Raw genomic sequence first — 27,385 nt, 5'->3', positions numbered from 1 at the left:
TTAGGACTGATTTCCTTTGGGATGGACTGGTTGGATCTCCTTGCAGTCCAAGGGATTTTCAAGAGTCTTCTCCAACACCACAGTTCAAAAGCATCAATTCTTCGGTACTCAGCTTTCTTTATAGTCCAACTTTCACATCCATACATGACTACTGGGAAAACCATAGCCTTGACTAGACGGACCTTTGTTGGCAAAGTAATGTCTCTGCTTTTGAATATGCTGTCTAGGTTGGTCATAACTTTTCTTCCAAGGAGTAAGCATCTTTTAATTTCATGGCATTATTTCAGAGTTAAAATATTTAAAAAATATTGAGATACAAAAAATAAAACTGCATTCATCTATCCTAGATACTGTTTTTTTTAACTCTTACCTCTATTCAAATTTATAGTAACAGTATTACACTTGTCAGACAGGTGTAAAGCAGCTTCATCCAAAATTATTCTGGGGAGAAAAAAAAGATAAAATCAAGACCTGAAAAACTAACCTCAAATATACGCTGCATGATCACTTAGTTGTACCATTCTATCTCATATAAATGTTATCAAAGTCATATGAAGACTCTAACTTATAAATGTCATCAAACATTTTCTTTAAAACTCACTGTTTATGAGTAACAAATATTTAAATGGTGTGACTGAGATTAAACATCTGCTCAAATTAATTCTAAATTTTTAGCAGTTTTAATAGATGACCAAATCACAAAGTTTAAATTAGGAAAATAAAGTGCATCAAGTCTTATAGGAAGTTTATACATAAATGTTTTAAAAAGTAAACTAACAATCTCAAGAGTTAATTTTCACCCTAAAAAATGAAATACAGTAATGAACTGAAGAGATGTGATGAATCACCTGAGAAAGAAAAATGGAAAACTTAGATAAAGGAACATGACTAACAGTAAAAGAATGTTGCTTTTAACACACAATTGAGACCTTAATTAAAGGTATGTTTTGAACAGCTGCATTCAGTGGACAGTGAGGTTTATATGGTACCTGAGAGTAGAAGATGATTTATCCAAGGCGACACTACTTGAAACGCTGAATGTTTCAACAGTAAGAAGAGATCGGATTGGCAAATAAAGAGGCCTAATATGACACAGAAACAAGAGAACATTAGTCTGTCACAACAAAAGAAACCCCTTTAAAGAGCATTTTGAACCTTAACTCTACTGAATATTTTTTTTCAAAACTCAGTACATATCTTAAAGAGTAAAACTTTATTTTGCTCCACTTAGGAACTCACCTATAATCAAGTGCACAGCTCCAGAGATGAACATGAAAGGTTGTAAATGAAGTTGGAGGATTATATCCCAGAACAGGTTCATCAGCAATATTCAAGAAGTATAAAATCTATAATCACAAAAATATAAAATGCCCTGCTTTAGAAGAAAAAAAGAGTTTTGATATAATATCCTTAATACCAACATGAAATAAAATAGCTTATAAAAAAAATCAACCATTTAATGAAAAATCATGTTAGAAGAAAAAAAAATCATCATTTGAAGGAATTTACTTCAAAAAGTATTTGCAAAACTAGGATTTGAAATGAAGAGATTCATCTAACAATCACACTGCTACAGGGATCTTGGAAAAATCATCTCCTATGAAACTACAAAAGTATGTATAATCTACCATCAACATGATTTTGCTTGGAATAATTTTTTTTGAAAAAAAAAAAATAAATAAAAATTTTTTTTCCTAAAGTCTGTTTAAAACTCTTCTTCTGGTTTTTTGTAAACCCACTGTGGGGAGAAGTTCCTTTCCCGTTCATTTATACCCAGGTCGGTCTGAAAACCAGTCCTCTCACCACCATTTACCCTCCTATATTTCTATCTAAATTAAAAGGTTAGGCTGAATCTCTCTCTTACCGACAGCCAGCAGACTAACCCTCTCTCTATCCCCTCTCTATATACACTTTATGTTTCAGGATGTTTCTGAAAGCATTTAAGTTTAAAACAACTTATTTTCCAAAAGCAAAGAAAAGGTTTCTCTTTCTAAGAAAAATGAACAAGAATTACATAGAGTACAGTTTTTATTCTCAGGTAAAGAAGAGTGAACTTTACCCAAAGTTTCCTCTGAAAAAATATAATTAACCAAATACAGTTATTACATTGGAAATTTATTACATAAATCCTTATAAATGCCTCAATGTATGTTGTTGGCCTAGGGAATAATTCTGAAACTATGATACTTGAATATATGGTTATTAAAAAAGGAAAAAAAAGAATATACAGTTATAAGTGCAAGTCAACACATCATTTATTTTCCTCTATGACAGGCACTGTATTGGTCCTGTCCCTTTAATGACAGAAGATAACTCTGTTTTCGAGATGTTTAAGAACCAAACATTAAGGTAAAAAATCAATTACATTCTGGGGTGGTGATAATGTCCTATTTTCTAACATAAGAGGCAATGTTTATATAGGAGTATTTACTTCATGAAAATTCAATGAGCACTGAACATTTATGATTTGTGAACTCTTCAGTAAGTGCAGTACATACTAACAGAGTAAAAAATAAATCAATACATACGTCCCAGCTGTCTTACCTGCTCATGCCAGCTAAGCCCAGAAGGAAGCATTCTATGCTGGAGAGTAGCTCCTTTTAGCCCTACAGCAATGAGAAACTCCTACACAGAACAACACAAAAAGGTATGTTTATTACCTACATGACCTTCTAGTTCAAAACTTGAAAAATTTTTCTAAGAAAACAAATATCTTATATTTATGCAATCATTTTTATTAGCTAGTACTTGAATCAGCTGAGAGCTGAAGAATTGATGCTTTTGAACTGTGGTGTTGGAGAAGACTCTTGAGAGACCCTTGGACTGCAAGGAGATTAAACCAGTCCCTCCGAAAGAAGATCAGTCCTGAATGTTCATTGGAAGGACTGCTGCTGAAGCTGAGGCTCCAATACTCTGACCACCTGATGTGAAGAACTGACTCATTTGAAAAGACCCTGATGCTGGGAAAGATTGAGGGCAGGAGGAGAAGGGGATGACAGAGGATGAGATGGTTGGATGGCATCACTGACTCAATGGACATGAGTTTGAGCAAGCTCTGGAAGTTGGTGATGGACAGGGAAGCCTGGTGTGCTGCAGTCCATGGGGTTGCAAAGAGTCAGACATGACTGAGGACTAAATTGAAGTGAATCAAATCAAGAACAAGTATTTGATGGTATAAAATACACACCTTTGTATTGGACTCTGATTTATCAGACACTATTTTAACTGCAACAGACAGCATATTCAAAGTGTCTCCTCCAACACCATCTGAAGAAGCTCGACTGAGGCCATCTTCTTCAGAGGAATAAATAGTAGGTTCTAACCAATGTGGGCGGGTTGAACTAGGCAGTCGTGTTTCTGTAGAAGGAACTGCTCCATCCACTATGCCTATATCCACAATGAGGGGACAATATAACAGAATGATTACATGAAATTAACTCACGAACTTCTGTAACCCAAACAAAAATCCACGTTCTTCCACTGAACATAACATAACCCTGGAGGCAAAATGACCAAGAACTAGCTTGGCATTAATAATTCATTCTTCTCTACTAATGTTGGAATAAGTGAATCTTCAAGTTTACAAACAAAAAATTGAGATTTGAAATGTCAAGGAAGTTACATTTAAATAGGGAAATCTGATAAACATTAAGAATGTCCAAGTATCCCACTTCTATTCATGAAGTAACACAAGGAATGTACTGAAAGACCAGTATATTCTGTATGTACTACCAAAAGGAAATACCACTTGAGAGAAAATAATCAACTGATCAGTGTATAATAAGATATGGTATATCCATAAAATGGGCTATCCCTTGGCAGTAAAAAAGGAATGAAACACTGGTACATTTGGATTAACCTTGAAAACATCATGCCAAGAAGCCAATCACAAAAAATCTTCTATTGTGGGATTCCATTTACATGAAACATCCAGAATATGCAAATCCATACAGACTGAGAATAAATGAGTGGTTTCTTAAGGCTGGCTTCCCTGGTGGCTCAGATAGTAAAGAATCTGCATGCAATTGAGGCAACACAGGTTCGATCCCTGAGTCGGAAAGATCCCCTGGAGAAGGGAATGGCTGGAGAATCCCACTGACTGAGGGATTTCTTGCCTGGAGAATCCCATTGACAGAGGAGCCTGGAGGGCTACAGTTCACAGGGTCACAAAGCGTTAGACATGACTGAGTGACTAACACTTCTTAAGGCCAGAGGGGACTGCAGGACTTCGGGGGTTTACAACTGAAGGTTACAGACTTTCTTTTGGGGGTGATGAAAATGTTCTCAAGTTGACTATGATAATGGTTACACAACTCTATGAAATACTAACAACCACTGAAATGTATACTTTCAATGGGTGAATTGCATGGAATGTGAATTATATCTCAATAAAGTCATTGCAAAAAAAGAACATAAAAGCCAACTTTTAATTTACAATAATTATTACTTTGCCAGTGGAATAGGACACCCCATGGAAAATAATTTCTAATATCGATTTCTGTTCTCAGTAAATTTTCTTTATTAAGCAAGATTTAAACGCGTCTAACCAGCAGTGAACAAGCACACCTTCTCCACACTTGCCCCACCTTTGTGGTAGAGGCTGAAACTGCCGCAGTGAAGGCACACGTAGTGCTTGTCGTCGAAGCCTTCATACTTCGTCACACAAAGTAACGAGCCGCTGCTGAACTCTAACCAGAATTCACCATGCTTGTTTTCCAACAGATCTCCGTTATCTTGCTAATAAGAAGATCAGAAAACACAGAGAAGTCATTAGTTAAGTGCAGAAAAGTAAGAAGGACCCTCAAGATGCTCCTTGATTCAGGTCAGGAGGATCTCCCCACTGCGGCAAAGCTGTCTGGTTCCTGAACCATCCAACATGGCGGTATGAAAAATGCTAGGTCAGGCCTCTTCAGCCAAATGATCCCGTCCTGCATCCTCCTTTACAACAGGTAAATTACTGTTACCACTTCAAGAGTACAACTGCCATGTTTAGAAGGTTCATATAATGTCTATCTTTTGATCTGCCATGAAAGCTAAATTTCCAAAGCTGCTGTCATCATGGCACACCTCAGAAAACTGACTTTTATCACTCACTGAAACAACCTCAAACTACCTCAATGACTGACTGGGTGTATCATGGTAGTTTTAAAATGAGGTGCACTTGAAAAATCACTTTAGATCTGTAAATCCTTACCTTTACATCTGTAAACACTGCAATTAACCCATGATTAATACTCAGAAGAACTGAGAGAAAACTCTGTGAGTTCTTGTTCTGGGAGTCTAGTTTTTTTTTCCTACGAGAACGATAATTGGGATCAACAGTAGAAAAATACTGCAAAGTCTCCTCCTCAGATCCACTTTCCTCATCTATGAGAAATAAATGGCACAATTACAGCTGTTCTAACAGCTTATTAAAATAAAAGGACATTCAAACTTGAACATTATCACAAGAATATTCATTTTACCTGTTTATTTTTACAAAGAATCAGGTATGATAATAAAAATGTACCTTCTATGTTTTTCTCTACCACTGAACTTCAGACAGTGTATATACTATCACTATAAATATAACATTTAATTAATAACATTATTAATAAACAGAAATGGGAAATAACTATGTCAGTAAAAGATATAATAAAATATTGTTATAAATGGGGAACACCAAACAAACATTTTTAAATCCATCAATTTAAAAGGTTACTACTTTGTTTACTGGTAAACCAGGCATTCTAATTCAGAAGAAATCTAAAATATATTACCATAGTGAACTGTAGATTTAAACGGACTAAAACTATCCTTGCTGAAGGTATTAATCAGCTGACTGGCTACTGAAAGCCCAATACCATACGAAATATTTTCAAATGTCTCTACTGGCGAAGGAGCTGTTGGTTCCCAGAGCAGCAAATCATTGAAGATCCTATGAAGACAAAAGTTGAAAAATAAATACATAACTCCTACTTCAACTAAAGGCAAACCACAGGATACTCCTTTAAGAAGTCACATGAATAGCAATTTTTCTAAAGGGTGAAATGAAATTTCTTTCAATGGAAAAATAATTGATATATTTTTCAGGGCAGTGAGAAAGGCAGCTGTACAATTACATACCTAGTTAGCTATCTGCCTAGTTTTACCAGTGTTAATACAGATCAAATTACATACATCTGAACGCATTTAAAGGAGGTTTATTAAAAATAAAAACACATAAATAACAAAAGGAAGACTATTCATGTATATGAAAACACTCTGTAAACTACAGCCTCAAACCTATGGGACAGCCAAGGGAGAATTATTTTCATTTTACACTTGAAGAAACTGCCTCATAAAGGTTAAGTGACCTGCCCAAGGTCACAAAGCTAATTAACGGGAGAGCCAGGACCAGAGCCCAGATTACGTCCGGCTCCCTGCTCAGTTCTTTCCATTGCTCATGGTCTCTAGGGATATCTGCTTTTTCTTTCTTCAAGAGAAAGCACAGCTTCACTGGGAAATTTGTATGAGATGAAGAAGCATATAGAACAGGGAATAAAGAGAGGAAACTCTTCTAACTCACAGAACAGCCAAGTTAATACTGATAACTACTGGGGTGATACATGTTCAGCCAGGCTAATATCACATCCCACTTTTTGAAAGAGATATTTGTCATTTCTCAGATATCCCCAGCCCCACCACTCACCTCCACGTTGTCATGAAAACCGAGACTTTACAATGCCCTTTACAAAGATTTTTGTTAGGCCTGGACCCATTGAGTATCCTTCACAGGCATAATGCAGTAGTCACTGCACCTAGAATACTCTATTTTCTTGTTTCCCTTCCCTAGACTGAAGCCCCTCAGAGAGAGGGACCTGTGCCTTAGTCATCTTTACATGTGCCGAGCACGGTGGCCGTGACACAGCGGGCACTGAAGGTTTGAAGGGAGGACCAGCGGATGACTCACATGAAGGACTGCCAAAAGCACAGGCTCATCGTAAAGCCTAGTGTGAATACCAGTCAAGGTGACAAGCGATGACGCAAACCCTGGCCCCTTCCTGCGAGAAGCCACTGGTCTAGGAACTTCCTGGGCCAACTCCTGAGCTTCTGAGGCCCTAGAAAGTACAAGCCAGGACTGAGTACTGTCACTCTCCATAAACTGCAATCCCAACCCAAAAGGGCTCTTTTTGGAAGCATCACTGGGTAAAGAACACCAGACACTCAGGGCAGAAGCATGTCATCTCAGACACAGACAGCGATGCCCACACCTGTTCGGTACTCATGTGGCTCATCGTCTCTTGGGCACATTACTCACAGGACAAAGAAACAAGAGTCTAAATCCAGGTCGTAGTCTAAACTCCTATATGAAGAAACAGTGAAAGTATAAAATGAAGAATTTCCTCAGGAAATTTTCCTTTACCTTATTCCCTACAGCTATAGGTTAAAGAGAAATTATTACTTTGAATAAAACCTGGAGTTTGTAGTATGAGACCTGCAAACCTAAGTTTCATATGATTTTACATTTTGGTCTAAACACAGTCTTGACACCATTAATACATTAAGTGATGTTTTAAATCAAGAAAGGAAACATTTAAGACTATGATCCAGCAACCCCACTGCTGGGCATACACACTGAGGAAACCAGAAGGGAAAGAGACACATGTACCCCAATGTTCATCGCAGCACTGTTTATAATAGCCAAGACATGGAAGCAACCTAGATGTCCATCAGCAGATGAATGGATAAGAAAGCTGTGGTACATATACACAATGGAGTATCACTCAGCCATTAAAAAGAATACATTTGAATCAGTTCTAATGAGGTGGATGAAACTGGAGTCTATTATACAGAGTGAAGTAAGCCAGAAGGAAAAACATAAATACAGTATACTAACGCATATATATGGAATTTAGAAAGAGGGTAACAATAACCCGGTATACGAGACAGCAAAAGAGACACTGATGTATAGAACAGTCTTATGGACTCTGTGGGAGAGGGAGAGAGTGGGAAGATTTGGGAGAATGGCAATGAAACATGTAAAATATCATGTAGGAAACGAGTTGCCAGTCCAGGTTCGATGCATGATGCTGGATGCTTGGGGCTGTTGCACTAGGACGGCCCAGAGGGATGGTATGGGGAGGGAGGAGGGAGGAGGGTTCGGGATGGGGAACACATGTATACCTGTGGCAGATTCATTTTGATATTTGGCAAAACTAATACAATTATGTAAAGTTTAAAAATAAAATTAAAAAAATAAACAAATAAAAAAAAAAAAGAAAGGAAACATTTAAGATATTTAGAGATATCACCGTGGTTTTGTGGCTATGAGCCTGAAACATAATGAAGGCTTGGTAAATATCTGATTTAATAAACTAGGTAGAGAATTTTTTGTATTCTATTCTAAAGGACTTTTGACACAGGAGAAAAAAAAATCTTCCTGTATCTAAGACTGTCTTTCTAAGAAGAGTGAGAGCACTAAAGGAATGCAAGCTCAGTCACTCAGGCATGCCCGACTCTACAACCTCATGGACTGCAGCCCACCAGGCTCCTCTGTTCATGGGATTTTCCAGGCAAGAACACCGGAGAGGGTTGCCATTTTCTCCTCCAAGACTAAAGGAATAAACCATTATTTTAAATGTATGCAGTAAAGGCAGAGTTGGTTATAATTCCTGCTCAGAAAGATATTTTATATATAGTAAAGGGCATTACTGAGACATTTAGCAAAATGTTAATGGGGTCAGAGAGTTAGATGTTAATGCATAATATTAATTTTCTCATTCTGATGGCTGAACTATGGTTAGGTAGAAGAATGTCCCTGTTTGTGAGAAATACACATTCAACTGCTCAAGGCTGAAGGGACAGAAACTCAGCAACTTACTCTCAAATGATTGAGGGGATAAAAAGCTCTTTATACTGTACCTGCAACATTCCTATAAGTTTGAGAATGTCTGAAAATTTTTAAAATAAAAAAATGTAAATACAAAGCCAAATGAAGGGCAAAGAATTCATACTGAGTAACTGAGATACATGATTTCTATGATCCAGAGGGTGGGAACACTGCAGTATTTATACATAATCAAAAAAGGCCTGGGCCTGTATTTTAAAAAGAGGTGGTAAATGAACAAATATTTGTAAATGCAATGTTTCAGGTGTGTATTACAATTTTGATGTCCCAATTTAACCTGCTCAATCAGTGCAGGAGACAGAAGCGGATGAAGGCCTCTGACCTCTGGGCTGGACCTTGCACTAACTGTTTCATTTTGCTCAGTCTTAGCCCTGCACATTAGTTAGTCTGGTAGACATTCCTCAGCCAAAAAATAAGGAGAGTGATCTAGAGATTAGTGATTTCCAAACTTTAGATCATGTATAAATCCAAATCCTATTTGGCACTAAATCTACAGCAGGCTTCCCTGACAGCACAATGGTAGAGAATCCACTTGCCAAAGCAGGAGACGCAAGAGATGAAGGTTCGATCCCTGGACTGGAAAGATTCACTGGAGGAGGAAACAGCAACCCACTCCAGTATTCTTGCCTGGGAAATCCCATGGACAGAAGAGCCTGGCGGGCTACAGTCCATGGGGGTCACAAAGAGTTGAACACAACCGAGTGACTGAGTACACATACACGCAAATCTATAGCAGAAACAACAGTGTGCAGTTTCAAGATTAACAAAAATTTGGAAAACCTGTTTACATGTGGGAAGCTACAATAACAGATATTAAGGACATCTTTTTTTCTAGAAACCCACATCGCCACCTTTCAGCTCTGCCAGAGTGGATGGGAATGGCAATATTAGAGGGCTGCGGGGTGTTTGCTCTTTGCCAGGCGCTGTTCTCAGAACTTGCCAAACGTTATATCATCTAATGCTCCAAACCAGCCTCTGAGGCCTGTACAAGTCTCACTGCCATTTTATAGGTGAGGAAACGGAGCTCCTGGGGACTAGGTACATTGTCCAAGATCTTCATCTATGATCTTTCTACTCTAGAAGGCCATTTATTTCAACATATTTGCTTGGTATATATGTTTAAGGGTATTTAAATATGGTAAATTTAAGTTTTTATACACAAGTTGTAAGTTAAGAGTTTCTAATTCTAACAAGATGTGTGTGTGTGTGTGTGTGTGTGTGTGTGTGTGTTTTAAACTCTCAGGAGGGACACTCCTTGTACAAAGACTCTAGGACTCTGATTCTACACCAGTGTCTCTTGGCCCTCTATCCAAGTATCTTCCAACTCTTTTCACATCACTGTCAGTTCAGTTCAGTTGCTCAGTCGTGTCCAACTCTGCGACCCCATGGACTGCAGCGCCCCAGCCTTCCCAGTCCATCACCAACTCCCAGAACTTGCTCAAACTCATGTCCATCGAGTCGGTGATGCCATCCAACCATCTCGTCCTCTGTCGTCCCCTTCTCCTCCTGCCTTCAATCTTTCCCAGCATCAGAGTCTTTTTCAGTGAGTCAGTTCTTCGCGTCAGGTGGCCAAAGTATTGGAGTTTCAGCTTCAGCATCAGTCCTTCCAATGAACATTCAGGACTGATTTCCTTTAGGATGGACTGGCTGGATCTCCTTGCAATCCAAAGGACTGGTTAAACTTAGAAGCTCTAATTTATAACTTGTGTATAAAAACTTAAATTTACCATATTTAAATACCCTTAAACATATATACCAAGCAAGTATTTTGAAATAAATGGCCTTCTAGAGTAGAAAGATCATAGACCCTGAAGAACTTGGATAGTTTACCTAGTCCCCATGAGCTCCGTTTCCTCAGCTATAAAACGGCAGTGATACTTGTACAGGCCTCAGCGCGTTGTCGTATCACTGTACACAGAGGCATTTTCTCAGCACTCTGCAGTAAAGGGACAGAGGGCAACCAGGCGACCTAGGGTGGAGGGAATAAATACTTCACACAAAGAAACCCTGTTACCAGATGCACTGGTTAGGAAACTCTGCTGTGACAATAGCCCACCACAACAGTACTGGTTCTATAATCAACACCATACAAAGTACACTGGAAGAGTCAACAATATTAAAACAGGAAAAGAAAAGAGGGAAGAGGGAAATAGCGAGGTAGGGTGGGAGAGAGGCAGTGAGGCAGGAAAGTTCAATCCCAAAGATTTAAATTAACATGTTTAAACTCACCTATTATAAAGCTTCTCATAAAAGCTTTTATTAGGTAGTGTTATATGAATATTGGGTAATGTAAGTTCCAGCACATAGTGAGAATTGCTGATTGCTTTATTCTGAAACTCTGTCATTTCTACAGGGTCTCCTGGCATCACCATCTAGAACATAACAGTTTAGTGCAAAAAAAAAAAGCATCAAATAACCATTTTATATTTAAAAGAGTAATAGTATCTGCTTATCCTACCCATATGACATGGTATGTGAGCAAATAAATAAGCATGTAACTTTTAACCAAGGGGGGAAAAAAACATATGTTATTCAATTTTGGAGCTAAAAATCTAGCAAAAACTGTATACAAAGTATTTTTTAAAAGATAAAGCATTAAAACCATGGCTATCTGACAGAGGGGGCAAATCTGTTGTTGCTTGCTCACACTTTTACTTTACCTGTTCATTTTCAAACATTACTCTACGGGAAGAGAAGGGAGACGGAGCTGGCCTTCTCAGATCACAGACATCCTTCAGGGAATGAGCGCCTCCCTCCTCTTCCTCCTGATAGTGGCCGTCACTTTCCTCTTCCTCCTCAGCTGCTATTCTCTCCAAAATGGAATGCATGGCTGGTGGGTTCACTTTTAGTACAATTCTGACAGCAAAGAGGATTTTAAAAAGCAAGATCTAAGTGTAAACTGCAAAACTAACTTGTATACAACTAACACAAAGGCCACTGATTAAATCATTAACAACAGCCGTAAAGTTTGATTATGTCTAATGTAACCCACTCCTATAATCTTAAAAGTGGAATTGATAAAATAAGCAAATAAAAGAAAGGCATTAACATTTTACACTTGAATAACCGGAAACACTCATCTTTTGAGAATAAAAGGGATACTGAAAATTTCATTAACAAAGTTACAGTTACCAAAGGGGTAAGGAGGTGGGGGAGAGATAAATGAAGAATTTAGGATTAGCAGATACACACTAATATATATAACATCAAGCTCCTACTTATAGGAAGGACAATTATATTCAATGTAATAAATTGTAATGGAAAAGAATATGAAAAAGAATATGTGTGTGTGTGTGTGTGTGTAACTGAATTACTTTGCTGTACACCAGAAATCAACAGAATATTATAAATCAACTATAAATCAATAAAAAATTTTTAAATTTCATTAACAACTAGCACATTTACCTTAGAATTCTATGTATTATCATTAAACCAAATCCTGCATGCCAGCTGTTTGGCTATCATGGAATACTCTCGCATACCTAAGAAACCTCATCTTATATACACTGCTCAAATGGAAAAGGAGAGATTGGTAGGGGAGTATTTTAGAACTGCAATAACAAGAGTAATCTTCCCCTTTAGAAATTTCAGTAATAAAAGGCTAGTGTTACTGGGTGCCAGGAGCCGGCATATTGCATATTGAGTGCATATTGCATATTGCATATTGAGTGCAGCACTTTCCACAGCATCATCTTTCAGGATCTGGAATAGCTCAACTAGAATTCTATCACTGCCGGGAGCCAGCGTGAGGAACTCTGCCTGTGGCAAAGGTCATGAGGAAGGAGGCTCGGCATACGCAAAGGCGGGATCGAGCCTCAGGAGTCCCCCTGGAAATTCTCGAGCACCTACCCCCAAAACCAGAGTCTGCCTACTTTCTGCTTTGTGCTCTCACCTACACCTCTGACTTTATGGGGGGGAAGGAGGGGGTGGCTGTCCCCCACTACCTCTCTCTGAAAAAAGAGTTAGCTTACAGCTCCAGTTAATAAAGTTCCTGGGTGTGATAGTGTTTCAACCTACATACTCCTTTGGAAGTCCTCTAGCCTGCCTGAATAGGTTTTTCCGGCCACATGTGATCGCTCAGAGCCTCCCAACTGTGAGAGGCATGAAATGTTCTAAACTGTCTAAATACAGAGTCCTTTGAGCAGTTAAAAGATTGATTAGAAATTGTATTGGTAAAGGGTTTTTCACTTGTTGGGCCAATGTTTGCTGCTAAGTCTCCATATCCCTTACCTGCTGTGTCCCCGGCAGTGTATTGATTAATATAATTGGTGTAAGTAGTAGCTTTAATGTTTGTAACCTTGGACCCTTGAGTTAATTCTTTTCTTGATTGAGCCCACCACACCTTTTCCCTATAGGAATGCAACTTTATCTAATGCTTTTGGAGGGTGGCTCCTGACTTTGGAATAATCACCTTTAGAGAAAAATAAGTTTCTTAAAATGTTAACAGGCCTCCTGGCCAGAAGATGATGTAAATCACCTGAACTTTTGCATATGATAAGTTTGAAAGTCTGGCTTCGATTAGGATCAGGAACTGCTGTCCTTGCATGACTCTATCCCTTCCCCCATTATCCTCTGTGCATAACTTAAGGTATAAAAACTACTTTGGAAAATAAAGTGCGGCCCTTGTTCACCGAAACTTGGTCTCCCCATGTCGCTCTCTCTCTCACTCTGGCTGAGTCTCCATCTGGAACGCAGAACCCACCATGCTTACTAATTACGCCTGGGCTTCTAAGATCCAACCGGGGAGGCCTCAGTGTCTCCTCTCCTTCGGGAGAATGGAAGGACGCCTGCGGCCTACGTAAGTGGTGCAAACTTCTTGTCTTGAAGTTTTATTGGTCTCCCGCGTAAACCAAGCTACTCAGCCTCTTTTCTCCACTGAATTTCCTCACTGAGCTATCCTCATTCTATTACTCTTTATATCTTTGATAAATATTTAAATAAATAGGTCACCTATGCCGTCTCTCCTTCGAATACCCTGGATCAGCCGGGGCTGGACGCCGGCAATTGGGGGTGTTTTTATTACAGCTACAAACCCCAAACATCAGGAGCTAACAGTTTTTGAAGACAGGCGCTTCTGTCCAGAATAAGGCCAGTCCTTTCCTAACCCACTGCGGCACATCACTAGCACCAGGCTCTGTGGTCTCCTTCTCACCACACCGGCCTGCGCCACGAGGCACGGCACTCTCAAACAAATCAGCTCTGCTGCATCTACAACAGTTCCCTTGTTTTTCCTAAGAAGGCGGTGCCAGTTGCTACTAGTTATAAATTAAAACAACTGGTTCCTAATTTATAGATATGCTAATGTGAACTGTGCTTTCAAATTACCTAACTGAAATAGATTCATTCATGATGAAAACCCCTGGTTGTTACCAGCCATGCACTGACGTGCCTGTCCTAGGGTCTGACAGGTCTCATACACAGGGCATGGGGGTGTGGAAGAAGGCAGGCAGAAAAATGGCACAGGAACGAGCACAATTGTTTGCTTTGTTTGTTTGTCTTTGGCTGCACCACGTGGCTTGTGGGATCTTTAGTTCCCCAACCAGGAAGTGAATCTGCATCCCCTGCAGTGGAAGTGCAGAGTCCTAACCACTGGACTGCCAGGTGAGTCCCACGATCACCGTAATTTTTTACTCATAGACTCAGTTTTCTTTATTCACATACTAAGTTTTCAGTATAATAAAGGATCATTCCTGCTGCTGCATTCCTGCTAAGTCAATTCAGTCATGTCTGAGTCTCTTCAAACCCATGGACTGTAGCCCGCCAGGCTCCTCTGTCCATGGGATTCGCCAGGCAAGAATACTGGAGTGGGTTGCTATGTCCTTCTCCAGGGTATCTTCCCGACCCAGGGATCGAACCTGCATCTCTAGCAGCTCCTACTCTGCAGGTGGATTCTTTACTGCTCAACCACTGGGGAAGCCCACTATCAGGCTAATTTAATTTTAAAAACTCATTTCTCCTGCCTAAGAAACCCTGAAGCAGTAGTTCTCTAAATCCAACTGCACTCTGGAATCACCAGGTATACTTTTTTCCCACTGAAGTGTAGTTGATTTACAATGTTGTGTTAATTTCTCCTGTTCATCAAAGCGATTCAGTTATACATGTACATGCATTCTTTTTGTATATTCTTTCCATGATGGTTTACATAGGATACTGAATACAGTTCCCTGTGCTACACAGTAGGACCTTGTTTATCCATTCCGTATATAATAGAATCTGCTAATCCCAAACTCCCGCTCCATTCCTCCCGTATGCCCCTCCCCCTTGACAACCACAAGACTGTTCTGAGTCTATTCCTATATCCTAGATACGTTCATCTGTGTCATATTTTAGATGCCACTTATAAGTGATACTATATGATATGTCTTTCTCTTTCTGACTTACTTCCCCTCAGTATCTCAATCTCTAGTTCCATCCATGTTGCTGCAAAGGGCATCATTTCATTCTTTTTTACTGAGTAGTCGAAGGTATACAGGTGGAACATCTTTTTTAATCTATTCATCTGTCTATGCACATTGAGGCTATTTCCATGTCTTGGCTATTTTTAATAGTACTGCTATGAACATATCACCTGGTATAATTTTTAAACTATATTGATACACAGGCTCTATCTCATAATCTCAAGGTGGAGCCCAAGAATCTGTTTTGAAAAAGCTCCCCAGATATGAAAACACTTTTCTGAAATAACCGCTGACTACAAAATTCATCTGACAATTAACCAAACAGTGCTGTATGATTTCTCTTCTACTAAAGCCCTTTATAAAAATGAACTATTTTTAGAATGGTTAATGATTCTTCTGTCCATCTAATTAGGCTGGGTAACCTGAGGCAGAGAACACACTATGTATGTCCATCTCTGCCAGTTATCTCACAGTCACCTCTGATAAAGTAGTACTCACTACATATCTTTAATTTTTCCATTTTCCTCTGGGTTCTCTCATCAAGGCTGGATACTTTTAGCTTAAATTTATGGCCAAAATGTCAGTCAAAAAAGCTACAGTAACTTATTTTTAAAAGAGAAGTCTCATTAAATGCGTGTGTCATATACACTGGCTTACTCACCGCGGCCAGTCAAAGTCATCTGATGACGTTGTATCTCCATCTCCTCCACTAGCCACATGGAAAAACTTAATAGATGGTTCTCCTTTGTCTTCCTGGAATGACCCTAATAAAACAAGACTGATTAATGGAAATGCATTTCTTCTCCCACATTAACAGAAAAGATACTTGCTTCCTTAGATGAGCACAGATCCTCTAAATCAGGGACATGGTGCACATTAAGTCCAACAACATGTGTGCATTTGTTCCTGCTGCACACGCACACATGAGGAGACAGGGTGAGCACGTAAATTAAAGACGCTCTATTCTGTACAAACCCAAATTCTTAGGCACTGATGGTTAACCAATGGTGTAAGGTGCATAATCATATTAAATATAGTATTTGCCACTTACGATCACCACTGCACAAAGAAAACTCACTGGAGATTAGTATGATGGTTCAAAGTTCAAGCTCTAGAATGAGACTTGGGTTTGAATCTTGACTCTGCCATCTACTACACTGACCTTGGGACGTACCTCTTAAGACATCTGCAGATTCTTCACATATGATAAAAATAATTGGAAATAACAAGCCTCCTGTAACTATGATGATTAAAGGAAACAAGATCAGGTGTGTGCAGTGTTCAGCACACAGCAAATAGAGTGACAGTGAAAAAACTTTGACTACTATTAACCCTACAATAAGAAAGTGGTAGGTGGTACTGAAAGGCAGGCTACTGGAGCAACTAAGTCCGTGCACCATAACTACTGAGCCCATGTGCCGCAGCTACTGAAGCTCACGCACCTAGAGGCCACGCTCCACAACCAGAGGAGCAATCACAGTGAGAAGCCGTGTACCACAATTGGAGAGTAGCCCCTGCCCGTCGCAACCAGAGAAAAGCCCATGCAGCAATGAAGACCCAGCACAGCCAAAAATAAATAAATCTTTTTTAAAAGTAAGCTGCTGCTGCTGCTGCTGCTAAGTCACTTCAGTCGTGTCCGACTCTGTGCGACCCCATAGACGGCAGCCCACCAGGCTCCCCCATCCCTGGGATTCTCCAGGCAAGAACACTGGAGTGGGTTGCCATTTCCTCCTCCAACGCACGAAAGTGAAAAGTGAAAGTGAAGTCGCTCAGTCGTGTCCGACTCTTAGTGACCCCATGGACTGCAGCCCACCAGGTTCCTCCATCCATGGGATTTTTCTAGGCAAAAGTACTGGGTGGGGTGCCATTGAAGCACTATTATTCACAAAGTGAATAAATTCTCATGCACTGTAGTTTCTTTTAAAAAACTGACCTATACCATATTTGTATACAATAATGGAAAACAGTCATTACTCTTGTTTTCTAACATATGTCCTTTAATTTTATTATATTTGGGGACTATCATATACTTCTTACTTTAAGTTTCAATAGCAATTGTTTCTATTCTGACTCTTTTAAAGACACAGTCAATCTTACCGACTAGTTCTCTAAATGTAAGTTCCAATTTAACTTGTTCAGGGGTTGATCCTCCTAGGAATTCAGTTTTAAACTCTAGATCTGTGAATGCTAAATGAAGAATCTCCTTCTGAAGTGACTTCTTAAACCATGGTCCTCTCTCTTGATCTGATCGAAGATCAGGTATTGGGAAGCGAACAGAAAGGTTTAATGCTGGCGTGGCAACTTGTACTGATACCCGGCAGTTTGCAGGATTATGTGAATCATCTAGAAATACTTCAGTGAAAGCTTTGTGCTGAAATACAAAAACATCAAAAATATGCCAAAATGTTAAATTAAGCAAATAAACACAAATGACACTGGCATTTAACATTACGATGTATATAATCACTATTTCCTCATTTAGGTTAATGCATTAAAATACAATTAATAGTACTATATTACTTTAGTGTAATGAAATTTATAATGCAACAGCTACCAACAAAAGTCAGAACTACTGGCAAAAGTTACACCCTCATATAAAGAAATTAATTCAAATAAAAACTGAACCAAAGGAGAAGATGCAGGTGCGTTAGATGTATATAATATTTTACTACAGACTAAGGGGCAATGTGTAAATTAGCTTATCAAAAAACTCAGGATGATTAAAAATCACTACATAACTGAGCATTCAATCTGAAGGATTTCCCCACCAATATGCTATTTCAAAGACTCCAATGTAAAATCAGGTGAATTATGCCAAATGCAAAGGCCCATTCCTGATTCATCCTTATATTTCCAGAACTAAGTCCAAGCCTGGCACATCAAAGGTTTGAAATAAATATTCCCTAAATGACTCACTCTGAGCTCCCATCCAACCCAAGGATGTGACCCCATCAAATGACCCTTAGAAGCCCAAACATGCATGCAACATTGACTTAAAGCCACATTATAACAAAACAGTCAAAGTACATGCCTTTCAGATAAAAGTCTATTCATATTTTTTTCTCTGCAATGAATTACAACTTGTAAAGCTTTAGTCCAGAGTACAGTGTAGATGACAACACTCCTCAATTTCATGGATCAGTCTCTGACAGCCTAGATTAGAAAGTTCTGCTTTTATGCTAAGACTTGATCTGATTCTTTCTCTCCCCTATTATGACTTTCATATATTAATCCCCACTCTCAGCAAAAGTTGCTCCTTTTATAGGAGATTCAAGCGGTTCACTATAGGCGTGAACAAATGAAGTTTTGTGAGGATATTATAGTCACAGTTTATAAAACTCAGATAAACACAGAAAAGGAAATCTAATTCTACTACTCTACCGTAATCGATGCTACCGAATGGTATATACTTCCATTTAGTCTTTTTCTACACGATCTTACTTACACATTTATAATAGAAGCTTATGTGTATTCTACTTTTTTCACCTCATATTTCTTTAGGAGTCGTCTTCCTGTTGCTATACCCTCTTTGTAACCATCACTTAAAGAGGCAGCATAACATCCCATTCAGTACACGATCACAACTCATTCAGCTATTCTACTCCTAGACATAAAAGATGCTTCCATTTTTTCATTATTACATATAATGCTATTTTAATAACAAATGCTACTTAATCTATTAAGACTACTTAACTCAGAAATCGTCTCAATAAGTCTATTAGCTAGTTATAATTATGATGAGTATTTGCAACTTTTGAAACACTTACCAAACTAATATGCTTATTATATGAAGTATACATATGCGATGCCATCATCTCCACTGTAGTGAGTTTCTGTGGTTGAAGCAAGGAATTTAACCTGTCCACAATACTGATATCCAGCTCACAAAACACTGGATTTAACTTAACCTGTAATTCTGCCTTCTGAGGAATGGAACTAAGTCTTGCTTGACCAGCCTTAAAAAAAGAGAGAGAAGAAAAAGAAAGACTTAATATGATCACTGATAATTCTATAAAATTAAATCCTTGTGACTATGATACACTAGACATCAAATGAAAATTTACCGGTGGTGACCACACAAAAAGACCTCTTACCTGAGGTCCTTTATTCTCAGAATGCTTATAATGAAGCTGAAGACACACAGGGAGGTGAGAATCAGTTCGTTCTTTGGAATGGAACATCAAAAGCTTAAAAACAAAGAGGACGGTAACTTAAATGTACAATATTAAGATGAATTAACAGAGGTGATAATATAATAGTGGGGAGAGTTTTTTGAAGTTGGAAAGGCTGGTTTAAGCTTCAGTTCTGTCGCTTACCAGCAATGTGACTCTTACACAAACTAGTGAGCTTCTGCAATCTTCAGCATCACATTTGCAAAATGTATACAAATGTTCAAATAAAACACATTGAAAATAAGTCACCAGGACAAGGTAAAAGCAACAAAAATGTTACTTTGATAGCTTTTAAGTTTCTCTAGGACATGCTATTAAGGACGGGAAAAAATCAGATTAATAATAAATGAGCACAAGATATTCCACTTATCTTGCACAGTGCTTAGCACATAGTAGACATTCAATAGTATTTGTTGAATAATAGAATCTTCTAAAATTAAGCATGCTTGAAAAATGAGTGAAATTAAATCATCTGTCATAAACCTGTCTGACTCTAGAACAAGTCAACTCTAAAAATGTAACACATTCCAATAGTGGCCTTGAATATCACACTTAAAAATCTGTTTCCACAAAACACAAATGCAAACACACACAATAAACTTCTGCCGATACAACTTCCTATGCCTTTTTAAGAAAATCACTGCTGTTCACACAATTCTTAAAAAGCAAGACAGATGCAAAGAATAACCCTAAAGGAAAAGTATCAGCATTTACCTCTGTATAGTGAGGAGGAACAGAATGAGAATCAGTTGGAAACAGGCATTCCAAAAGTTCCATTTGCCCAATGGACATATCAGTACTGAAATATCGGGACGCCGATCTTTGTCTTTGTTCATAGGACACTTTGATGCCAGTGCCTATAAATCTGTCATAAAAAATGCAGCATTTGAGAGTTTCCGTATAATTCTAGATTAAATGATGTGTCAAAGAATACTGTACAGCTGTTAATGCCTACCTGTGCTGCCAAGTTCAAACAGTTAGTAATAACTAATATTCTTAAGGATATTAACCAGAAAGATTACTTTAAATTCCCTGTTCCCTGATATAAGATAAAAAATCATATCTGTTGATAGGAAATTATCCAGGATTTTTTCCCCCAACATTGTCCTTCCCTCTTCTACATTTTAAAATTTACATTGCAGTGAAAAATATCTTTAAAATCTGGAAAACATATGCATATAGTTTGTTAAAAATATCTAGAAGGATCATGCAGTATTTTAAAAACTTTAAAGTCAGTAAAACTCAAATGAAGGCCTACCTCTAGCTTTTGTTGCTTTTATTGTATTTCCTACTGGTAGATATTTGCAACTGTCCAAAATGGGAAGGAAAAAAAACACTTTTGCAGTTTTATTATAAATATCATGGTTTTAACCTATTAATTTTAATACTTAAAATAGTTAAAGATAAAACAAAAGCCCAAAGTGTTTTCTAAAAATATTAATATATGTCCCTAAGTCATTATATATGACAGGACAATTTATAGGCTACTTTGAAGTTAAAATACTAGTTACATGCTAACAATATTACACATAGTATACATTTCGTTATCTCCTTATCTATTAGGACTCAACCTATGGAAAGATAGGTGGCTATTTGAATAGCTTTAGTTTTTTTTTTTAAGCAGAAGTTGAAAATGTAGCATCCACGCTCAGGATGGGCCTCAGTTATAATTTCCCACCCAACGGTTAGTGGCACAGGAATCACTCTCGAGTCCCTTTTCTCTAGTCCATCTACTCTCACCACCACTGCCATCTCCGCTACGCCAGTGACAGTAAGAACTATTTTTATGATCATAATGGTGTCAGTGGAGAATGATGGCAAAATGTGGTCAAAGAAACCTGAGAAGAGCACCTCAGGGAGCTAAAGATAACTTAGACAACTCCAAACAAATAGATCTTACATCTATATATTTCACATGCCAAATAACCTAAATGGGAGAGTCTATGGTAAACATCTTACAGTATCGCAAGAAATCCTCATTCATTCCACTCATTTACAAATCAAATGTGACTTAAAAAAACAAATGGAGATAGGTAGATAGATAAATGTAAAATTCACATCTGGTTCTTTTTCAAGGATTATTAACAAATTTAAGAGTTTACCTAAGGTGATCATGTGAGCAAGCTTCTGCAAATACTGCTCGGAAAGACTTAAAATCTTCTGTTGAAAATTGTGCTGGATCAATCTTTTCTATACAAGTAAAGAAAGCTATCGCCATTGGTGTCAATGGATTAACATTCAGTGATGATTCAGGTGGAGATAAAGGATCAATGTGAAGCACAGAGATTGAAAACGTTCCCACAGCTACTCTAAAAATAAGTTCAGGCCTGGATTCATCCACTGAAACAGACCTAGAGGGGAGAGCTGAAATACATGTGTTAAAATTATATTTAGAAAGTTAATACGTAAACAATCCATTATATCAAAGCTATAAAACATTTACTCATGTGTTAGTTTTAAAACTAAACTTGAGATTTTAGTCTTCAAAACATATGATCACACACAGTTTCAGTGATATTAAAAAAGGAAAATAATAAACTGTAATCTTTCTACATTTGATATGCAAGATCCTTGATATGTGAAGTACAAAAAAAACCCTGCTACAATACAAACAAAACTTTTGAATTAATAAAACTATACTGTGGAAATAAGTTAGAGATTAACTAGAAGCTGCTCATCAAATTTTCCTTTAATCCTGTGTCTATTTCAATTAAATTTTGCCAAAAGGAAACCTGAGGTTCTCTTTTAAGGGATGTGTAAACAGAGAAACAAAAATTAGACCAGTTGATTGAGACTCCTAAATTATAATAATAATATGAAACTTAGGGTGTACTTTTTACTAAATTATTTAATACACAAATACAATAAATAGGCAACTGTTCTAAAACATTTCATAGTGAATTGTTCAACAGTGCTTCATTTTCTTTCTAAACTTTGTTAAAAGGTCTACACCAAAAAAATATTTATGAAGAAAGAGAAAAGAATCAGTAGAATGGCATATTTTTTTAATAATTATTTTTAGATTCCAGTGGAAACTATCAACAAATGTCTTTTTTTCTTTTTTCTTACATACCAGTCTTTTGTAAAGATGCTGGGTGAACCAGGTTGGAGGCTAACGCTGATCCTCTGACTGGCTGTTCCTTATGATGATCAAGGAAGTCTCCCCATGTTGGCTGAAGCTAAAGTGTAATTTTTTTAAGCATATGAATAAGGTGTAAAATTTTAGAAGTAACTTGTTAAAGAACAGAACAAAAAATTAAATACTTTACCACAGTAGTACTTAATGGAGATCCTGCTGGGGTGTTTGTATATGTACTAGTTAATGATAACTCAAGGTCCATATTTGGGGGTTCCCCAAGGGGTGGAAGAGAAGAGAGACTGTGCGACATGTCCATATCAGCCATGGAAAAGAAAACTTCTTCTTCTAGAGAGAATTAAACTTTGTCAGTTTTATTATAATTCCACCAATTCACATATTTAAATAAGATCTTCACATATATTAATGTATATTGTTCCCTCAGATCATCTGAGATATAGTGATGTTCTAAATTTTATGTTACTTCCAATGGGGTCACTTCTTTGCATTCAAGATATTAATGTCATAGTAAAAACTCAGCTGAACATAGATTAACAAAACGTTAAGCTAGCCCACTGGTGAACTTTTTAAAAAAATATATGATAAGCTGCTTCATGTGGTATAATGTGATGTCATTAAGTGTCATATGATTTTCAGATAGTATCTTGTAATCTCTGGTGTCATGGATACAGCTATTTCTTGAAAGAAAAAAAAAAGAGTTGTAAATTTTATTTACAATTCTATTTATGTTTTACTTCTTTCTGCAAATTGTTTTACCTTCAGGCAAATGAAGTTTGTTATGGCCAAAATTTCTTGAATAGATTTTAATTTTTTACTTAGGTCAACATTCCATATTGAAATTGATTCTTATTATTTAAATTGATTTGTATTAGTGCTTACACATTAAGACACACCTATAAATGCAAAGTAAACTGGGTAAACATTATGTTGTTTATTTACATATAACTGACAGAAAGATTAATGGACAAAGGTTTTTATTTAAAGGAATCTACTGTAAATCATTACGTAAGCACATAATTTGACAAAATGAACAATTATTCCCATTTTATCTTTTGCGTAAACCCACATTTTTAATTGACTTTCCTTAGAATAAATCATGTTTTACAAAACAAGACTACACAATCAAAAAAGGATCCCGCACCACTTGTGTGCCAGTCACTATCAAGCTGTGGTTCGATCAACTTATATATTTAAACGTTCTTAAAGTGTAGACCGTTGGTTTTTTCATTACTCAACTCCATTTTATGGCGGCCAAAGTCAAATGTACTTTGCTCTATGATGATGATGTATCAATCTAGAGTCAAGTTTTTGAGTTGCTTACCCCGGCTAGAAGGTGTACGAGCCGTTTCTGTCTCATAAAAGCTTTGCTCTGAGGACACACCGGCAGAGAGGGAGTCTTTCCTCAAATAATACCGGTTCAATTCCATTTGAATTCGATATTCATCTTCTTGCTGCATGGGTCGGTTTTTTCTATCTTTATTAGCTAATCCAATTTTGCTTGAATTTTCTATGTGTATACAAAAGACAAGCAAAAGAGTAATTAAATTTGGAGTTACTTAACTAAGCATTCTCTCCCAACCCACTTATCCAATGCCAATGGCAACTTAGTACCAGTCAGTGCATAACCACCAGTATTTAATGTTATTCGGAGATCTAGGCAATAGCTATAAACAGCTAGCTAGGAATCACAAGATCTTATCTATTATTAAATATACATGTCATTAAAAAATTTTTAAGTGTGTGCTATTTACTGAGTTTAACAATTATACTTTCTCAGTTGTATGAAGTACTACCTCCAACCAAGGAAGTCAGTCAGTCTGAATGCTAATCTGTTGCATCATAATGCAATTTGAAAGAATCAAATTTAACTACTGAGGATTCTAATTCACAATACATCTTTAAGTTCATACATTCCTATACAATAATGTAATTTCCCATTTCTATGCTATATATTTTAACTAAATTTTTTTAAAGAACTAGAAGTAACAACAATTATACTTGCCTGGCCCAGCAATAGCTGCTAACATGTCCAAAAGCAAGTGCACCTGCCTGGGTGACAGGAACAGATGTATAGAGTCTATCTGCCCATCAATATCCAGCTTCAAAAAAAGAAAGAAAGGAAACTACTCAGAATGAACACTCTTTATAAACTCATCACCATAAATCCCAGTATTTTTCAGAACACCGAGAGGAATACTAATTAGTTAGCCTTGGATTCCTTCACCTCAGATTCTCTCTACTAATTCACACAATCTAAATGAAAAGACATATAAGGTCATCAACTTTTATTTTAAGAGGGAAAATCCTCCTGAGAAATTCCATGTCAGAAAGACCAATGTCACTCTTTGTGTCTCTGAGTTTTCTGAGTATTTAAGGTGCTTGAGGAGGCCTTAAGACATAGTCTCCAAGAAAATAAAGATAGCAACAATCTAGTATTCATTCCCATTATGGTTTCAAAAGACTCAAATCACAATCTTTAAAGCTTGATTCAAACCAAGGACAAATAAATGTAGCCTTCCTAAGTTTGCCCATGGATCAATCACACTCCTATCTAGAACAGCAAGGACCTTCTCTATCAACAGTGTGCCCCTCCAAATGCCCACGAAACCTTCTCTCCACTGACATGAAGCCACAGCAGAGAGGATGCTCATGTGGAATTCCCTTCTCTTTTCCACCTCTTTGTCCGTCTTTCCTTCTAAAAATAAAAGCCCAATCCCACTCTCACTCTTGACTTCCGTAGCATACACTCTGACAAAAACAAACATTCTATTCCCTAAGTCACATTCTGAAAAGCTAAATATTCCTGCCTTACTTTTCATTCGTCTCTTCTTAGTCCTAATGTTAATACTGACTCCTATGATCTTTATGCCATTTTACAATTTAAAAATAATTCAATTAAGAAAACACTTATATTCAGGATATGGCATCTTTTACAGGAGAAAAACAAATTTCTGATTCTAAGAACATAAAATAAATTACAAAGTGACTTTGAGAAATTTCCATGGTATAACTCATAAAGCAACAAATTCTCCAATAATAATCATTATTATCACCTTTTTTTGAGTATTGGGACACTGTGTTAGATGTTTTTATTTTATTTCCTCTAATTCTTAGTAGTTTTCCTGTTTTACAAATGAGAAAACAGGTTCACAAAGATTAATTGATTCACACAAGGCCATATAACAGATTCAGGGCCAGGATTTTAACCTAGGCTGACCCACAAAGTACTGGTTTTACGGGGCTCCTTACTGACTGCTGACTTCCCAGTCCTTAAATCAGCAAGGAGTTATGGCTGGGGACAGTGGGGAAATCTCTTTGTGATTATATGCTGAGCTTAAAAATTGATTTTTAATTTCTTAGCATTGAAAACATAGTCTCTAATATGCTTTCAGAATACATGATTAAGAGTTTCACTTCTAATTGTCATAGAAATATGTCATTATTAGTCATTCTGAGTTTGGCATACAAAGAAAAAAGTACATATAACTTTCCTCTGGAAATATAAAAGATAAAACATTTTAACAACTAAAATTTGTTGTTGTTGTTCAGTCACTCAGTCGTGTCCAACTCTTTGTGACCCAATGGACTGAAGCATGTCAGGCTTCAAATTTCAAACTCAGTGTAACACAGCAATTAAAACAAAATGTCTCTAAATTCAATTGAGGCAGGGCCCTATTTTCATATATAATGTATTTCTGAAGACATCTGATAAAACTAAATATGTGAAACACCAAACTTACACACAATTTGAGTGGTGAATAGTCTCAGAGAACTGAAAAAGTAACATGAAATCTCTCGTAACATTTTGATCCCATAGTTGAAAGACTTAAGTGCAAAGAGAGAGACTAAAGTTCAGGAGGTCTGTTTCTGGATGCTGCTATTCAGAACTTTAATTTCTCTGTTTAGCACTCATTTTCATCAAGAACAAAATGTACTCAAATATTCCAGTTGCTACAAAAAAAATTACCATATAGGCAAGAAGAGTTATCTCCAAATATTAAACCCTGGCTAATAGTTCCAGAGGTTCATCTGTCACCTAATACACAGATGTTCAAAAGTAACACCTAAAAGGCATTTATATAAATCAGTTCATAATGTGCAGTAAGTTTGGATATGCACAAAAATCAAAAATACAAATGTTGAGAACTAGCAATAATTAACCAAAACAACCCAAGAAGGTATCGCCATGGTTCTTCCTTCTTAAAGGATTAGAAAATGCATTCTACAGAGGCATGGATGTACTCAGTTTCCCAAGGATCTTGGCACAGAGTAAGGATTCCTGTAGTGTTTACACATACCCGTGGCTCTCTGCTCCATTAACCATTCCATCCTGTTATGCTGTGAAGAGGCTTAAGACCTATGAAAGGGTTTCATACCACCTGAGGTAGAACAGCCATGAAATTAAAAGACACTTGCTCCTTGGAAGAAAAGTTATGACCAACCTAGGTAGCATATTAAAAAGCAGAGACATTACTTTGCCAACAAAGGTCCATCTAGTCAAAGCTATGGTTTTTCCACTAGTAACGTATGGATGTGAGAGTTGGACTATAAAGAAAGTTGAGTGCAGAAGAATTGATGTTTTTGAACTGTGGTATTGAAGACTCTTGAGAGTCCCTTGGACAGCAAGGAGATCCAGCCAGTTCATCCTAAAGGAAATCAGTCCTGAATATTCTTTGGAAGGAGTGATGCTCAAGCTGAAACTCTAATACTTTGGCCACCTGATACAAAGAACTGACTCATCTGAAAAGACCCTGATGCTGGGAAAGATTGAAGATGGGAGGAGAAGGGGACAACAGAAGGATGAGACGGTTGGATGGCATCACCAATGAGTTTGAGTAAACTCCGGGAG

At 37.4% G+C, this 27,385-nt stretch overlaps 1 protein-coding gene across 1 annotated transcript in view; it reads right to left on the bottom strand.

The window, feature by feature from the left end:
* Positions 1 to 27,385, bottom strand: part of ATG2B (autophagy related 2B) — an 80,387-nt gene that overhangs the window by 32,639 nt on the left and 20,363 nt on the right. The window contains exons 7-26 of the mRNA XM_010851396.1: positions 24,539 to 24,635; positions 23,858 to 24,043; positions 22,709 to 22,863; positions 22,513 to 22,618; positions 21,542 to 21,803; positions 20,154 to 20,304; positions 19,362 to 19,454; positions 19,035 to 19,223; positions 17,365 to 17,638; positions 15,929 to 16,031; positions 11,530 to 11,725; positions 11,099 to 11,241; positions 5,760 to 5,917; positions 5,195 to 5,367; positions 4,587 to 4,737; positions 3,188 to 3,387; positions 2,545 to 2,625; positions 1,240 to 1,346; positions 990 to 1,082; positions 371 to 441 (exon numbers count right to left, since the gene is read on the bottom strand). Coding sequence (XP_010849698.1) covers positions 371 to 441; positions 990 to 1,082; positions 1,240 to 1,346; positions 2,545 to 2,625; positions 3,188 to 3,387; positions 4,587 to 4,737; positions 5,195 to 5,367; positions 5,760 to 5,917; positions 11,099 to 11,241; positions 11,530 to 11,725; positions 15,929 to 16,031; positions 17,365 to 17,638; positions 19,035 to 19,223; positions 19,362 to 19,454; positions 20,154 to 20,304; positions 21,542 to 21,803; positions 22,513 to 22,618; positions 22,709 to 22,863; positions 23,858 to 24,043; positions 24,539 to 24,635 — 2,989 coding nt within the window. The remainder of the gene's footprint in view (positions 1 to 370; positions 442 to 989; positions 1,083 to 1,239; positions 1,347 to 2,544; positions 2,626 to 3,187; positions 3,388 to 4,586; positions 4,738 to 5,194; positions 5,368 to 5,759; positions 5,918 to 11,098; positions 11,242 to 11,529; positions 11,726 to 15,928; positions 16,032 to 17,364; positions 17,639 to 19,034; positions 19,224 to 19,361; positions 19,455 to 20,153; positions 20,305 to 21,541; positions 21,804 to 22,512; positions 22,619 to 22,708; positions 22,864 to 23,857; positions 24,044 to 24,538; positions 24,636 to 27,385) is intronic.

Source organism: Bison bison, unplaced genomic scaffold (assembly GCF_000754665.1).
Source record: "Bison bison bison isolate TAMUID 2011002044 unplaced genomic scaffold, Bison_UMD1.0 scf7180017864302, whole genome shotgun sequence".
Classification (NCBI taxonomy): Eukaryota; Metazoa; Chordata; class Mammalia; order Artiodactyla; family Bovidae; genus Bison; species Bison bison.
This window is presented reverse-complemented; position numbering and strand designations above follow the sequence as displayed.